The 18,424-nt window shown below is 41.7% G+C and overlaps 1 protein-coding gene across 1 annotated transcript in view; it reads left to right on the top strand.

The window, feature by feature from the left end:
* Positions 1–382: 382 nt before the first annotated feature.
* The window catches only part of LOC122814386 (zinc finger protein 723-like), a 135,873-nt gene continuing 117,831 nt past the window's right edge, over positions 383–18,424 (top strand). The window contains exon 1 of the mRNA XM_044086969.1: positions 383–841. Coding sequence (XP_043942904.1) covers positions 383–841 — 459 coding nt within the window. The remainder of the gene's footprint in view (positions 842–18,424) is intronic.

The raw sequence follows: 18,424 nt of genomic DNA, 5'->3' as shown, positions 1-18,424 counted from the left end.
AGGTATAAAGGGAAGGCAGCCAACGCCATTTCCTCAGTCTTTCTTGCTGTGGAGCCCAAAGCAGATGCATTTCGTACAAGTGCCAGTCAGCCGATTACCTTCTTTTTGTATTCCGACTTTTAAAGTTGAAGACATCCTCAGATAAGTACCCTGCTGGGGACCCACTTTTCTGCTTTAACTAATGTCAGATAAAGTTAATAACTGTCTTGCCTGTGGAAAACAGATTCTGCACCGTGATTTTCATTCTTACTGTATAACTTGTTTGGGCTTTGAGCACAACGTCCCAAGTTGTGATCTTTGTGCTTCTTTCAACCCGCGTACCCTACGCCGTAGAGCTAAAATTTTGTATAAGCATTTCGGAGTCTGGCCTAAGTTTGTCGGTATGGCGTCCTCGGGTATTCCGACTTCAGATGTGCCTAAGAAACGCAAGGACAAAGACCGCGACAGACTTAGGGTCAAATCGGCCAGTGACGCTACTGTCAAGTTGGTCGTCAGCCCAGTGGTAGTCATTGAGGCGCTTCCTCAGCCCCTGCAGTCTGTGGATGTTCAGCCACAGGCCTCTGCCAAGACCTTTTCTGAGTCCTCCATGCCTCAGGCTTCCTTTTCATCTTCTGACCCTCTACCAGTCATTGCCTCCGATGGGTCCAGAGCCACTAAGCAGGCACCGGCTTCGGAGGCCTCTCTTCTTCTCCATGGTACCCATGCCAGACAGACTACCTTGGTTCAGACTTCTTCTGTTGCTAGACCTTCCGACTCCCTCCGGCTTTCTAGCAAACTTTCCCGTCGCAAAGCTACTCAAAAGCAGGCTCTGGCCTCCCCTATTTTCCCTCAGTCTCAGATGGTTAAAATGGCTAGTGATCTTTTGATCCTTATACAGGGTTATCAGCCTCCCCCTTCTAAGAGGGCTAGGGAATTGTCCCCTGATGTTTTGTCTGCCTCAGATTCTGAGGTTTCTATCATTTCTGCTGATGAAGAGGGAAATTCACAACTTTTTTTCTGATTTTGAGGATTCTGATGCAGAAGAATCTATCCCTTCTGCCTCCCCTCCAGAAGATTTTTCTTTTGGAGATACTCTGAATACTCTTAGGGGCCACTTCAAGTGGGAAAGTCAGGACTTTCCACAATCTAAAAAGAGAATCAGGGAATTTTTGGATTTACCACAGCATAAACCTCTGGCTATCCCTCCAGTTTTGGAAGTTGTGGATGATGTTTTCATTGGAAAATTCTTTACCTCCTAATTCTGTTACTCCTGCTCCCAGGAAACCTGACTGGCACTATAGGCTTCCTGATTCTCACCAGTTTCTTTTCAAGAATCCTACTGCTGATCCAGAGATTATTTTCCAAGGCCCTAAAGGTGTTAAAGCTACTGTTGTTAAAACTCCTGTCCCCACTGATAGGGAATGTAGGGCCCTGGACAGGTGGAGTAAAAAGGTCTATACCTCCGCCACCCTTGCCATTAGGTCAGTTAATTGTTTTTTTCATATGCTTAAGTATCAACAGCATACTTTGGAGGCTATTAAGGCTAACATTTGTACTGTTCCTTCCCTAATGGAGAATAAGGACATGCAAGACTTATTAAATTCTGCCACTCTTGTCACTAAGCATTCTCTGCATTGTGGTTTTGACACTTTGGAGGCTTCCTGCAGAGCAGCAGCCACTGGTTCTGTTATTAGGAGACCTGCTTGGTTCAGAGAACAGCCTCTTTCTGAACCGGTCAAATCAAAATTGCTGGATGTGCCTTTGCAAAAGGACAATCTTTTTGGTAACAAAGCTGAAGAGGTGTTGAAAAAGTTGGAGGATAAGGCAAAATCTGTACAAGCTGTCAAGGATTTCCTACAGGTTCAACCTCATCGTTTTAGTGGGCATTACCCTACCAGGAACTGGACCTTCCCTGATCCTAGTAAGCAGAGTTGCTCTAGGCCAAGGGGTTTCAGGTCTTCTAGAGGTCAAACTTCTGCCACTCAAAAGGATAAGCAATGGCATTCTTCCTCTTCTAAATCGGGGAGTTCTAAGCAGCCTTCCCAAGGCAAACATTCCCAATGACTCTGGCCCTCCCGTATCTGCCTCTGCTGGCCCAGGATTTCATTTGGGGGAAAGGTTAGCCAGGTTTGCAGCGGTATGGTCTTTCATCACAGACGACAAATGGGTACTCAAAATAGTAGCCCAAGGTTACAAGTTCTACTTTCACATCTTCCCTGTCCACCATCGATATTCAGATATGCCCCCAAATCAAAGGGCAGAGGTAGAAAGGCAAATTTCTTCCTTGCTGACTCTGGGAGCAATAGAGCCAGTACCTGCACTTCAGACAGGCCAGGGTTTCTACTCAAGACATTTTCTGGTACCCAAAAAGGAGGGCACATGGCACCCTATTCTGGATTTGTCCATTCTCAACACATTTCTGGTGTTCCCCACAAGACAAACAAGACTTACTTCAAGAATTTGGCAAGCATGACCCAGCTCTCTGCAAGGCAATTCCTGCAAGCCCTGGGATTCATGGCTTCATGTATTCTGATGATTCCATATGCAAGACTGCATATGAGAAAAATGCAATGGCACCTCAAGAACCTTTGGTGTCAACTCACACAGGACATAGACTTGATGCTTCCTCTGATTCCCTGTCTGCAAATGGAGTTTCTTTGGTGGGCAACAGTCTGTTCAGAGAACAAGGGTCTCCATTTTCACCCACCACCTGCCAGACAATCTCTCACCATGGACGCCTCAGACTATGCATGGGGAGCTCATTTGGAATGCAGGTGCATTCAGGGGACATGGAGCAATCAACAAATTCATCTGCACATAAACATGAAGGAATTGATAGCAGTCCAGCAGGCCTTGCTGGATTTCAAGCATCTACTCTCTCCTGGTACCTTTTTGGTCAGGAGAGACAACACCACAGTCATGTGGTACATCAACAAGCAGGGAGGGACTCGCTCTTACCCCCTGTGCAGACAAAGCATGAGACTATGGTCCATAGCAGCTTCCATGGGCATTTCTGATAGCCCAGTTTCTTCCAGGAAGACTCAACACCTTGATGGACCAGTTGAGCAGGCATGTACTGGATCCTCAGGAGTGGCAACTGAACAGGACCATCTTCCATCACGTCTTCCATCACATTATCCAGCATTGGGACACTCCACAAGTGGATCTTTTCTCATCTCCGAACAACCATCTTCTTCCAACCTTCTGCACCAGGGAGCATCACAACAAAGCCTGGAAAGCGGATGCTTTGTCCTTCCCATGGACACAACTCTCAATTTATGCCTTCCCTCCTCTGCTTCTTCTTCCCAGAGTACTGTTAAAGATAAGGGATGAAAATCCCAAGGGTTATTCTCATAGCTCCAGACTGGCCCAGGCAGCACTGTTATCCACTCCTTCACAGTCTCTCCCAGTCTCAGCCTTGGCATCTTCCCCTGATACTAAATCTCTTGGTCCAGGAGGGAGGGAAATTTCTTGATCCTCATCTTCAAACTCTGCATTTAGCATCCTGGCTCATAATCTAAACCTTTCCCAACAGGTGGTTGAGGTTCTTCGTGAGGCCAGGAGGCCTAGCACCAGGAAATCGTATGCAGATAAATGGAAAAGATTCTGCTTTTGGATGTAGGCTAGAGGGGAAGACTCTGTTCATCCTTCTCTTCCTCTCATTCTCGATTACCTAGTAGACTTGCTTAATGGTGGACTTTCTTTTTTTAGTCAAGATTCATGCTTCAGCAATTTCTGCGCATTGCTCTTTTGAACATCCCATTTTCTCTCATCTCTTGATGAAACAGTTCCTTAGGGGAGATAGCAATTTAAGACCTGCCAGAAGGGCACCTACTCCTGCTTGGGATCTTAATTTTGTTCTTAAGAAACTTACTCTGTCTCCTTTTGAACCAGCTGCCTCTGCGGATTTAAAGTTTCTCTCCTGGAAGACTGCCTTTCTCTTGGCTATTACTTCAGCTAGAAGGGTCTCTGAGCTGCAGGCCTTAATGGCAGTAGAACCTTTTATCATCTTTCATGCAGATTGGGTTTCTCTTAGAACTAATCCCTCCTTTATGCCAAAGGTGGCTTCTAGCTTGAATCTTAACCAGTGTATCCACCTGCCTACCTTCTTTTCAAAACCCCAGAATAGAGGGGAAAGGATTCTGCACTCTCTTGATGTGCACAGACAGCTAAGACTTTACTTGGACAGGACTAAATCATTTCGGACGTCTGATCAGTTGTTGGTTAGTTTTGCTCCTGGAGTTCAGGGTAAATCTATTTCTAAACAGACCATTTCTAAATGGATTGCTCATTGTATTCACTTTTGTTACCTACAGCATGGAAAGTCCCTCCTCAGAGTATCAGGACCCATTCTACTAGAGCAGCCTGTACCTCAACAGCCTTTTTGAGAGGTGTTCCTACTAAGGACATTCTGGAAGCCTACTTGGTCTTCTGTTCATACTTTCACAAAGCAATACAGTCTACCTTTGTTCTTTAAATGCAGGGCTGGTTTTGCTGCTGCAATTTTGCAGGGTATCCTTATCAACCCTTAAGCAGTGGGTGTTCCTCCTCCCTTTTTGTTTTTTCCTGGGCTTTGGGAATCAACCCATTTTGTTACGACTGCAAAAGTGAAACACGATGAACATAGTACAGTTGTGTCCACTTACCATAAATGTAGATGTTTGAGTGTCTTCACTGTTGCAGTCCAGGTTACCCTCCCTCTATTCCCCCTTTTTTCCTAAGGCACAGGCTATTTATTTCTTTCTGGATGGTATGTTTCCAGGGTGTTTAATTTCCTAGTCTAGCCTTCTTTAGGGGGGCTCCTGACAGTTAAGGCAAGAAAAATTGAGGAAATGGCATCTGCTGCCTTCCCTTTATACCTGACGTCCTGGCGTCAGGTTTACAGCCGGCGGCAGCCGACCTCATAAATCAAAGACTTTGGTATTCGGGCCGACTGAGGGCTACCGGGAGCCAGATAACCCCAATCCACTTTGTTAGGACTGCAACAGTGAAATACACTCTAACATCTACATTTATGGTAAGTGTACACAACTGTACTCTCCCAGGATCCAAGGTGGATCCCCCCTTGTGGAGTGGGATAACTTTAGCTGTGCGCCACTCAGTGGGCACGAAGCCTGAGGTGAGGCTATGATTGAACAGGACACTTAGGTGAGGTGCTAGTTCATTTTGTAGTTCACGTAGTACACTGCCCGGGATATCATCTGGTCCCATGAGTGATGTATTCTTACCTGTAAAAGTAAACAAAAGCTGTGTCAGTACAAAGAAATTTATTATACTCCAAGCCAATAGTAAGCGCTTTCGTCTCTTATGCAAGAGACTTCTTTAGACTATGGCTTTACTATAAAAAACATATGCTTTAAATACTACATTAAATAACATTTTAAAATGCCAATTAACATTTAAAAGCACAGTATTCTTAGCTGTGGAGAGTGCATTTTTTACTTATGTGGACATGATTATTGGAATTTGGCAATCTTTCGGTATTGAGATGGGCCCTTTATGGGGTGAGAGGGGGGGTGAAGGTGGCACTGAACCTTTAGGGGGTGAGAGGGGGGGTGAAGGTGGCACTGAATCAATCTGCCAGGATATTGGCAATGTCCTTGGGATCAGTATATTTAATGCCATTCTCTTGTAGCTCAGAGCATATCTGAGCATTGTAATTTAGATTCTTGACATAGCTTTAGAATGCCTTGTGGTTGTCTTTGGAATTGTTGGCAATTTTATTTTCGTAACTTAGCTTTGGAGGATTTCATGACGGATCTTAGCCCCTTACTGAGGCTGGTAAGGGACTTTTTTGCATCCTGGGATTTTCCTCTTTTCTCCAACAGTTTCTTCCTTCTGTTGTATAGTTTGTTTATGACAGGGGACCACCAGATTGGCTTCTTTTTTTGGAGGAGAGCATCTTGATTCTATTTGGGATGGCACGATTCATGCATGAGTGGATGTGCTCGTGCAGTGCTTTATTGTAGGATTCGTCAGTTGAACTTTCAGTTCCCATCTGCATGGGTGTCATGAAGTTTGCCACTTCTGACTTGAGTAGCATGAAGTTGTCCTTGGAGAAGTTTTTTACAGATGTTTCCTTACTGGTGGGGGTGGGATGTGGATGTCAAAGGTGATTAGCTTATGGTCAGACCTAACCAACGAGGGGGTGACCACTGCTGTGGAGCATCGATTTCCCATGTTGGTAATGACCAGGTCCAGGATATTGGAACCCATTGTGGGACTATGGATTAGTTAATCCAAGGCATTGGAATTTATGAATTCCAAAAACCATTGGCAAAGGTGTTATTACACGAGTAGTTTTCCCAATTAATGGCAGGGTACTTGAAATCGCCCAGTAGTAGGGTGTTTGGTTGTATCTTAATATTTTCCAGTATGTTTAGAAAGGTGTAGTGAGAATCTTGGGGCATGGTGGGGGATCTGTAGCAAGCTACAATTTGGATTGCATTTTTACCTAGTGTTAGTTGCACTTGGAGAATTTTGGATACATTGTATTGGGCAATTAGCCTGGAGGTGTGAATATCCTTGGTGAATATGGACACTCCTCCACCTTTAGTGTTTCGGTCCTGGTTTGGTGGCCGAAATGTGTGGTAAGAGTTGTAGCCTGGTATTGCAGGGGTGCTGTATTGAGCCTTGAACTAGGTCTTTGTTACTGCACAGATGTTTTTCTCCATTTTTAGGAGTGCCTCGAGAGAGTGCATTTTGAGGTTTAGACTTCTAGCATTGAGTAGCATTACCTTCAGATTTTGGATACTTGTACCTGTTATGGTGGTGGTTTTGTCCTTTGAGCCTTGCCTAAAACAAGGCACTATAGGGGTGGCAAGAGCCTTAGCCAATAACCTGAATCCCAGGGGTGACAGGTGCAGACTATCTCTGGCAAAGCATCATGGTTTGTAGATCATGTTGTCCCAGGCAGACAAGATACTGAATCCCCTTTGAATGACACCAGAAACTTAGCCAATTGTTGAAGTTATCATTGTGTCCTTATACTGTGGTATCATTCTGGGCAAGGGCAGGATGCTACTCAGGTTTAAGGTAATACCTTCCTGGGCCACATGATCCGAGAGCTCTTCCATGTCTCTTTTCATGTAGTCCAGGAAGGTACGTCTCAAGTCATTCACTCCAACATGGACAATGACAGAGTCGTATTTGTACTTGTTGTGGAGTGACTTGAGTGCATGCATTATGTGGCAGATCCTGGCACCCGACAGGAAGCTGATGGTAATTTTCTCCTTTTTCAGCCTGGTGAGTGGGACATCAGTGAGCCTGACTATAGAGTCACCTATAACTAAAGTGTTGGGTACGTCGTCTCGCCTTAGGGGTTGTTGTTGGGTGGCACACTAGTCTTGTGAGCTATGTAATACTTTGATTGTGATCGGTGTTTGCGTTTTAGCTTCAAAGGTCCTCGTTGCTTGGGCAGGTTAATGTTAAGGGCCTCCGCATATGTGGGTTTAGTGTTGCTATGTGTAGGTGTTGGTGGTGTGGGTTTAGAAGGGCTATGTGTTGCTTGAGGTGTATTGTGGGTGTTAACCTTCTCCTCTTGATTGTCTAGCATAGTCTTGGCTGGAGAGAGCTTTGCTCTTTGTTTCTGTATCTTGAGGATTCTGCATTGCCATTGCACCTAGCTATCTTTTTTTTTTTTTTTGACCTACTTCTGTCCATGATATATGCTATATAAAATACAGTCTATATATCAGTGTCTCCTTGGTGAGATTCTGTGAAACCACTGTCCACCTTGTGAAGGTAGTAACCAAGACTTGAGGGTGAATTAATTTCCAGCAGTACTACTCTCCTTTACGTGTCCATTTATCATCTCTCCATTTGGACCCCATACCTGCATTGTACCTAAGCATATGCGCTGACAGAGCCCCAAATCATGTACCAGATGTCTTCTGCATCCTAAACGAATGGGTTCCCAAAGTCAGTATTAACACCTCTACATCTGCATTCATACAGTCTGTAGTTCTAATCGACTGGCATACATTTCAGCAAAAATTACAAGCTTTACTAAGTCTGTACAACCATGGTGGATGTTATATTAAGCAAGGGGTACAGCAGGGTGTGGGGCTTACTCCCCATTTCTCTCAGGTCTACTACACAGAGAGAATAGTAAAAGTTTTAGTTACAAATTATAGCATGAGTTGAACAGAGCTGTAGGACAGACTTGATTTAACATGATAGCTGACTCCCCTTGATTAAGTTTCTTGCCTGTTTGATGTGATATATGCTTAGACAATCCTTTTTTGCATCAGGAATATGATGCTTCTTTGAACAAGCTCTTGTTCAGTATATGTTTGAAACTCTATAGTGTGCCTTGTTTGGTTTCAGATGCTAGTAATTTCTTATTGCTGGGGTCAATTTAGAGAGGGCTGTTTTAACAGTGGTGGATTTGAATCTGACAAGAGATCATCAATATTGGGTAATGTGGCTGAACTTTTTAATGACCTCTTTGACTGTAAGCTTAGTAAGAACATATGAACCAAAGATTTTATTAGCATGTTATTAGGTTATGCTGTTGAAGTCTGCCTGGTAATTAAACTTTATTCTATGTAAAACCAATACCTGAAATTTGGAGGACAGCGTTATTTCCAGCTTCATGTTTTAGGTTTTCTGCTAAACATATGGTACAGGGTACACAGAAGCACTTAAACAGCTGATGATGAGTATAGAGTATACAGGTGTAAAGAAAATGTTGACTGATTATAGGGAGTACAGGAGTACCTGAAATGCTGCTAAGTACAGGGTGTGCAGGTTTATATAAATAGCAGAGGATAAGTGTAGGGTGTACACGAGTATATAAACTGCTGCTGGTGAGTATAACGTGTGCAGAAGTACACAAATTACTACAAGTATGGTGAGTGCAGGTGTACTGGCTGATGACAAAACAACAACATTGGTAATCAATGAGAGTGTGATGGATTGTTTTTTTTTTTTAATTCCGGTTAGGCAACCATGTTTTTTTTTAATTCCTGCTAGGCAACCATATATGAGCAGTAGACAAACTACAGTGTATTCTATTTGCTGCCACCTGGCAGTGATTTCCTTTCAACTGTCTCTGATTTGAGGATTGTTCCTGTTACTGCTTTATATTTTTGTCCCCTCCCTTGTAAAATCATTGTAAACTTCAGTGATTTACCAGAAATATCATTCAGTCAGTATTGTCAGTCATTAGATTTTCATACTTCTTACAGACCAGGGAGAACAGGTGTATATAAACTGCTGCTGCTGATAAGCATAGGGAGTTCAGGCATATAAAAATGCCAATGGCGTTAACAGGGTGCACAGGTAACAAGAACAGCTGCTGAGGAGTGTGGCCAGTTTTATGCATAGGCAAACTGGTCACCATTCATCTAGGTGTCCTTTACTGTGTGGCCTAGTAGTGTGAATGGTTCATTCAGATGAGAGCATATGCATGTATGTTCTCGAGTGCCATCAGGGATGTATCTGTGATAACCTGCTCTGCAAGGTATGTTTATTCCATAGGCTATGTACATAATCGACATGTAACAAACTATGTAATGTGGTGGTGAAAGTGATAACTTGCCTGTGGCAGTGTTGGAACATGGGTATCTGTATGCATTCACAGGTCCCACTGGCAGGGGCCAGCACAACACGTCAAACCATATTAGACATCAGTGGGTCACCTTTAGCCCATGATTTTGACACCATGCTCAAATGCACAATCCATTAACAAAATGTCACTGTCAGCAGTGCTAACAATGGAGACCACACAAACCTTCCACAGTTGACAAAGTGGGGGAACAAGTTGAACCACTGGCATCCCTTGTGTTTAGCAGTGAACATCCCATGAATGCTAGCCCCTTCCAAGCTACATAGAAGTCGCCAACAGGCATCACAAAGATATACCACTTCTGAGGTGCATGTGCCAGTCGTAGGGAAGGGATGTGTAGGTGGCCATCACCATCATGACTTTAACACTTCCCCTTACCTGGCTTTCCCCTTTGGCATCAGTCAGTGGATGTAGATGTGTATACTTTGGAAAGAAGTCTCTGGGTAAAACTAGCACTGAATCTTTTCGCTAGTATTTTGGCAGTCTTTTAGGTCTGAATAGGTAGTGTCATTTTGAATGAGTTCAGCGCAATGTTGGATGCTATTCTTTAGTTTCTTAACATAACTAAAGAAGGTTTTTTTAATTTCCATTGGCTTCGCGTTTTTAGTAATATTTCTCTCTCCCTCCCCTTCGGCATCATTCTTTCTGGGTACCCCAGTGCTCCTGTCCATCACTGGGTCTACCATCCTCTTTTACTGCCCCCAAACTAGCTCCATTCTAAGGAAGAAAAACAAAAATGTTGGTTACACACAGCAACACTACTTTAATAGGTATTCGCCACACAACTCCGATAGTAAGTGCTTTCATGGTTAAACACCGCTTCTTCAGACTACAAAATTATTGAACACTGATGCGGTTAAATAATTATTCAAATTGTAGTTAAACGCTTCAATCCATTAAAGCAAAACATTCTAAGCCTGGGGCTGCCACAGAGCCAACCAATATCCCCAGGGGATTGTGCCATTGACTGTTTCCTCCAGAATAGTTTTTTTTTAATTTAGGAGTTAATTCTTGATATCCCTCCCCTCCTCTGTCATATCTATTGGCTACTCCCTTTTATGGACTATGCCTCCCCATACACGAATACTCCCCTAGGGGACAGGCACATCTATACCTCTCTGTCAGTGCTGCAAGCACCCGAGCTGCTAATAGGATCCAAGTCACCTAGGCTGGAATTAGAGCTTTCTCCCACTAGGCCACAGTGCTGGCCTGTGGTTTTAGTAATATTTATGATCCTATCCTTGATATTACATTTTTGGATCTAATGTGTTATTTGGGGAGTTTTTTTTCTTCTTTTACTGTAAAGTTTAGTTATTTTGGAGGAGCACCATAGAGGTTTGTGTTGAATTTCACATTTTTTTTTGTTTTTGTAGGGGCTATCAGCTGTAATTATTCATCTAAATGGACATAGAGCTCCTTCATGAAGTTAACTGCTGTGTCTTCATGAGAGTCAATGCTGCCAAGACTGAATTTCAAACTCTCATTATAGAATTTGATGATATGCTACAAAACAGTAATATTTCTGTAATTTGTATATGCTATATGAAAATACATATATTTCACATGTTCTGATGTACATATACATGGTTCAGGGTCTGTTGTCTACTTTCACCTAAAAGATATTAGGCTTTATAGAACAACATGAGAGAAGCATTATTGAGGGGGTCCTCTCATGAAAATGTTTCAGGAATATCTTGAATAAAGCTGCTCCAGTGGCATAGTGGGATAAAACCCAAACTACAGCCCAGATGACTTAGGTTCAATTACTGGCTTGTGCGACTGATGGAGTGGCAGGGGAGGGTGTTGGCATTTCAGAAAACCACAAATTTTATGAGGAACAGACCACAAATAAGATGCAAAAATCTGGACAGTCTGCCAAAATCTGGACATTTGAGAGGTATGCTGCTGCTGTCATCAATTCCTGGGTTTCACAGTTCTTTCTCAGGTTTACCAAAGAACAACTCTGCCTCTTCAGCAAAATGATACTTTCCTTCAGCCACAGATGGGTGACTATACTGTGTCCATTTCTGGTTGCTCAGATCACTTATAATTTTCTTCCTTGGGTTTCTGTGGTATTATCCCTTCAGTCAACTTGGACCAGAGGTTAGACACATCCTCTGTGGCAATTAAGATCCCTTGGTGGGCATAGAAGAGACACTTTTGTTGGTCTCTTTGGAAGGGGCAGAGAATGCTTCTTTCTTCCCTGGGGTGATGTCCCTGACATGGGTTGGGCTGCTTCTATGGATTTTCTTGTTAAAAAGAAGCAGAAAATGTTAATTTAGACAGCAAAGGCTTATTGGGCTTAACTCAGGGCTTAGTTCTGGCTCTTAAAGTTTCTCATTCTGAAACTACTTGTAAGATGTCCACGAATAAAATACCCTAGGGAAGCCAAGAACAAATGGATGACCAGGTAGGCTGCCTTAATAAAGGTACGGTGGGATGTCGGTGAAGAAGCTGGGCTACCGGTGAAGCCTTGAGAAAGGCTGTGCGTACCCGAGCACTTGTGGTTGAAGGCTGAGTAAAGCCTTTAGAAAGGCTTCGTATACAGGTCGTAGTTCCGGCTGGTCAGGTCGCTTGGTGAGAGGAACCGCTAGTGTGGCAGCTAGAAATCAAAGATGAAACACACAGAAAAAACAGGCAAAACAACGTCAATGTGGCTTGGCTAAGGAGCTCTGCTCGCTGTGGTGGCAAAAAATCAACGTAGTTGAAGTTCAGATTCTAGAAGGTTGTACTTTATTGGAGTAAAAAGTACCAGAAGTACAATCACCATCGAAGCGTAGTTCCTTAATGAAAAGAGTGATCCAGAGGATTTTCTGTTATAAGAGTACCTGGGGGTGTGTCAGTGGGAGCCAATCAAGTGTGGGTGAAAAAACTTTTATTGTGATTGGGCACGACAACTTGACATCACACCTTACAATCTGATAGGTTAGATACCCTGAGCCAGTCTTGCTGGAAAAAAATCAACCCTTGCTGGTAAAATACATTGTTAGGCTACACTTTTCGAAATCTTCGTCAGGATGGTGGACGACCAAATGCAACGCTTTCTATGTGGGCAAGACGGTCAACTCCCTTAAAACAAGGATAGCAAAATACCTGCATGACTTAAAATACTTGAAAGTGACAAACCAGCTGGCAGTGCATGCTCTCAGGAACCTAGGACACAATACGTTCAAATTTCATGTTCTTGAACACATCCCTAAATCCCCACTAGGCGGGGACCACAACTCGCTGCTTGAGAAGAGGGAACTTGAGTGGCAAATACGTTTGCAGGCAAGGAAAAGACCAGGCCTTAACTATGCGGAAACCTTGACCCCAGTCTTGTATCTCAGAAAGATACAACACCATATACCACAACCTCTGCGCCTGGACCTCTAACAGATTTACCAATGAAATGTTACCTTTCATGCGACAGCCAGTTTTGATCTCACCAGTCTACCTCCAGCCCATGGTCTGATACTTCCCCTGGCAAATTTGGACTCATTTGTTTTTGGTCAGTGGTTCATCTATATATATTTTTTTGTCTTTCATGTTTTCTACAATGGTTCAGTATTACTTTTTTTCATGTCTTTCTAGCTTTTCAGGTTACATATCAGTGACTTTTTAAGATTGTTTTTTTAATTAACAGCGCTCATTCAGTTCCATATCTTAATACATTAGTTTCTGTTGATATCCATTATTTAAGAATTTTTCACTATTTTGTTTCTCTTTTTAGTTTCTGTATCTTATTTTTTGGATATCTAGCCTGGTTCTTATTTTTTTGTTTTTCTAGCCTGTTTCTTATTTTACATCCATGTTGTTGCTAGTTCTCTAGTAAGCTCGGCTTTGCTTATTATGCTCTTTTAGGTCGTCCACAATCCTGACGAAGATTTCGAAAAGTGTAGCCTAACAATGTATTTTACCAGCAAGGGTTGATTTTTTTCCAGCAAGACTATTTTAGTTAACTACATTTTTTTAGCTAATTTTAGCTAATCTCCGAACTTCCCTATTGTAGGTTTAGAGTGATTCTACTAACCACGTATGAGCTGGCTCAGGGTATCTAACCTATCAGATTGTAAGGTGTGATGTCAAGTTGTCGTGCCCAATCACAATAAGGTTTTTTTCACCCACACTTGATTGGCTCCCACTGACGCACCCCCAGGTACTCTTATAAAAGGAAATCCTCTGGATCACTCTTTCCATTAAGGAACTACGCTTCGATGGTGATTGTACTTCTGGTACTTTTTACTTCAATAAAGGATGACCTTCTAGAATCTGAACTTCAACTACGTTGATTTTTTGCCACCACAGCAAGCAGAGCTCCTTAGCCGAGCCACATTTATGTTGTTTTGCCTGTTTTTTCTGTGTGTTTCATCTTTGATTTCTAGCTGCCACACTAGCGGTTCCTCTCACCAAGCGACCTGACCAGCCAGAACTACGACCTGTATACGAAGCCTTTCTAAAGGCTTTACTCAGCCTTCAACCACAAGTGCTCGGGTACGCACAGCCTTTCTCAAGGCTTCACTGGTAGCCCAGCTTCTTCACCGACATCCCACTGTACCTTTATTAAGGCAGCCTACCTGGTCATCCATTTGTTCTTGGCTTCCCTAGGGTATTTTATTCATGGACATTTTTCCTCCTCTGCATAGGAGCTTAAATACCTAGGTCCCACAGACAATCATTTTCCTGCTGGAAACTACTTGTAAGAGAGAAAGGAATTCATCAATTTCTACAGACTCACAGTGTGATGTTGAAACAGCTTGGGGCGAGTTCAGGTTTTTCAGCACATGAGACTAAATCCTTGTAGTAAGCTCATTAAAAATCTGTCTGGGTAGTACCCAAACGGAACATGTGGTATTACAGAAGACCAGTTATAAATCCTCTCCTTGAAACACTGTTGATATAACAGAATTAGTATTGGGGTGATTCCTTATCAGTAAGGAACAATAGTCTACCTTTCCATATGCCGAGTATTGGAAGCTAACTTACCTGTTGATCTCTTACAATGTAAGAGTTCTTTTTTTTTTTTTCTTCCACCATCAGCACTAATGCTTCCTGTACTCAGGGCCGGCCTTAGCTGAAATGGCGCCCTAGGCGAAGTAGTGGCCTGGCGCCCCCTTACGCCCTACCCACAACATACTCACAAAACAACCCTATTTGAGCCACACCCACAGGTAAGTCACTCCCCAAGAAAGCCACTCCAGTAATTTACTTAAATCATTTAAATGCATAAGAAGAAAAAGATACCTTGTAATGTAGTTAAACTGCAACTACTTTTGTGTACTTATTTCCTACTTTAAATACCAGAACTGGATCATAGTCAAATAGGGCCCTAGCAGGGTAATAGATTGTCCCCCCGAGCAACCCCTCTTGCAGCAACCCCCACCCTCCAACAGCAGCCCCCTCCCCAGCCATTCCAGTGTTCCATTACTTGGCTATTTCTCACCAGTTACCAGACACATTGTTCAATTCTATCAGTATGCATACTGTTTTCTTATTTACTTCCACAATGTTTACAGATAATGAAATAAAGTAACACAAACTCAGATAGCCATTTGCTAAACAAACAATACAGTCTCACAATGAATATAGACTTAGCATGAGCAGTAAACTTCTCTGCCCTTGAAACTCATACTCCGTGAAACAGCAAAACTCGTATTCATTAAAATAGCATGAAAACCCAGATTCATAGAAAATGCATCTGGCCAATGGAGGATCAAGTTTACCTTTGGGCTTTTTTCAAAACAGAGTTGCACACATTTTTTAGGGCCATGCATACACGTATTTGTTTTTTGATTCATCTTCCTGACTGTACTAAATTATATTCCTTGTATTTTACAGCACCACTTGTTAGAATGGGTTTTAAATTTGTAGTTTTAAACATTCTTTTAATAAGCAATGAAACAAAATGTATGAACCAATTAACTACCCGTTTCAGAAAATTTCAACCATAAAAGGCCACTCAAAACTTCTGTAATTACAATCCACCAATATCACTCGATACGCACAATCTCTGCAGAAGTAAAACCATCTGAATAATTCTAAATTAAAGAAATCTGTAACTAATAAAGAGGTTGCTACTGACAAACAACTTTACATTTTAATGTTTTATCTATAAATTCAGTGCTTGCTGCCCTTTTGCATCAGTTTGTCTGCTGTTGCTGCCATCACTATATCCTTTTTCCTACCCACACCACCCTCATGCTAGTTGCCCTGTATTTTTCTTATAAAAGGGCACCTGTCCCACAAGAAAATACATCTCCTCCCCTACTGCATATCACTCTTTCCTTCTCATTGTCCTTCTGTATGTTCCTCTGCTTACTCTTTCCTGCTTTCTACAGTCCTATTCACCCAATTCAGTTCCATTTTTAATGCAAACATAGCACAGAGTTTGCTGTTTAGACATTGTTTGGGGTCTCAGCTGTGCCTGTATTGGTATGACAATGTATGCATGGAACTGCATCATTGTGAATGTGCTATATGTCCACTAATGAGCCTAAGTCATGTGACCTGTTACAGTACTACCCAAGTCTTTACAGTATTCATACTACCTCTGCAAGTGAATTGCTTACTTATGTAGCTCTTGCACTGACTTATCTACTATTACAGGCTTAATCACTTGTGGGCCACTCTCTTCAGTTTTAAACATATTATTTTTTAAGCAGATGTGCTATCATTTTTTTCTGAATTCTGGTCATAAAATAAATTTCATGTAATCCTTCTTGCTAGAGTGAAATTCATTGTTTTCATAGCCCAGATCTAAATAGAAATAAGTGCCTCAGTGCCATAAAAATAAAGTGTAAAGTGCACATACAATAATGTAGTCTGTATAAGGACAAAATAAAAAATGTGATCCTTAATCTGAACTGTACTGACAATATGCAGTTTTAAATTATATCCTGAGTTGTACACATCAAAGAATTCTGAAGAGTTGGGGTACAGGTGTGGATTGTTCAAGTGCAAGATACTAGGCACTGGGCAGAACAATCACTCCTTGAAACTCAAAAGTATTTCTGATTATCATTTAAGTGGCTTGGAGCACTAGCTTAACAATACGTTTTTACATATGTAACGTATATATTTAATAGTTCTGTGCTTAACCTAAAGACTTTTTATCCCTCAGCTGAGTTATGGGGATGCTTTTTTGTCAGTCTGGGATGGTAAAACCAAAATAGGGTGCCACTCACGCCATCCGTGCTATAGTTGTACCAAAAGACATGCATGAAGCACATAAATGTGGTGTTCTACAACATTAAGCTATGGAGCAGACACACTGCTATAGTGAGTGCTGTATGACAAACATAAAATGTCTCACAAGATTTGTCTGACTGGAAGGCACTACTGTTTTCTAAAAATAAAAAAGAGGTAAATATGCAATTGTGCAGTGCATAAACTAATACAATAGTTAACTCTAAAAACTTGCAGTTACAGATTTTGATCTGAGTTGTCAGCAAAAGTAAGCAAAAAGAAAGCAGATTCTTTCACTTCTAAAATATGACACTATAAATTAGGTGCTACAGCTATAAAGGCGCTTTAAAATTCACACTATATCCACCCAATTCAAATAGCTCAAGAAAGCCTCCTTTATTTAACTATATGACGGCAAAAGTAATAGCCAAGTATTCTGACCTTAAAGCAGCAGGCTGCTAAAGCTGGCCACAGAAAAGAAAGAAGAAGAAAGGGGAATGATATAACCACTACCCCATTACATCCATTCAGAAACGTGCCTTAAGTTATTTTATATCCTCAGCCGTAAACTGGCAGCTGTTCTACATGCTGTATGTTTGGATGGCTTCATCTGGAAGTCATCGAAGGACTCTGAAATCCAGGGCCAGGCATCAGGAAAACAAATAATAGGAAACAATATAGGTGGCTAGGAAACAACTGTCAATAAATCAGCACACAAAACTCACCTAGACAACTTTTACCTGAAGAGTAGAAACAGATTACCCTCATCATCACCTCCAGAGCAATTCCTTTTGAACTCATGCCTAAATATCTGCCCTGTCTCTTAGCCAAGCAAACCTTCTAACAGCAACATGGCATTCCCATCAGGTGAGACTCTGTCATTACCATGTTAACTTGAGGATCACCTTCATCTTTGTAACACCTGCAAAGTCCGGAAAAACTCGAGAGAGATTTTAAAATATCTCCTGATTTTTTTTTCTAGACATCGCTAAGCAATAAATGTTCACAATCCTGATGCCAGTCTCTTCCATCTCCACAGGTCAAAGCAAAAAGCAAAGATACAAGCACACGGTTCCCACAAATTAACACACACATACTCTCAACAGTTTACATGTTATGTATCTATAGTCTCCTCAATAGATAATTTCTTTGCTAAGCTACTATGTCTTACTAAGTCAAACACTATGCTAATGGCTAGAAATAAATGCTGTAAAAGTGTAGATCTATACCTCTATCACAGAAAAAAATAATAGCTTTGCTACATTCTAAATATTAAGTCTGCAAATAAGAAAAATGTTGTAAATCTGTTAAATTGAAAATGCAATGAAATGCAATCAAAGGTACAAAAACACTATAATAAATGTTAAGGCAGAACTACAGTCTAAGAAATAGTTATGCATGCAATGCTAAGTAATCATCAAGAAGAGGTACAATGATGAATCTCACTGAACAAAGTTGAAGTCCTATAGATAAATAAAAAAAATGCTCTGTGTACATTTCTATACGTCTATGATTTTGCATACCTATTAGCTAAAGAGCGTAAAAGTTCATAACTATATCTAGCATTGATTAATGCTTAGGAGGGGGTTGCTTACAAATAACATCTACACTGTACTGATGATGAGAAGTGAGGCTCTGAAAGCTTCAATACAGGGGGAGTCTGCTTGTTTCTTTTTTAAATAATTTTATTGGAATTGTATATACAACAGG

The sequence above is a fragment of the Protopterus annectens genome, chromosome 10.part0 (assembly GCF_019279795.1).
Source record: "Protopterus annectens isolate FY-2018-M chromosome 10.part0, PAN1.0, whole genome shotgun sequence".
Taxonomy (NCBI): Eukaryota; Metazoa; Chordata; order Ceratodontiformes; family Protopteridae; genus Protopterus; species Protopterus annectens.
This window is presented reverse-complemented; position numbering and strand designations above follow the sequence as displayed.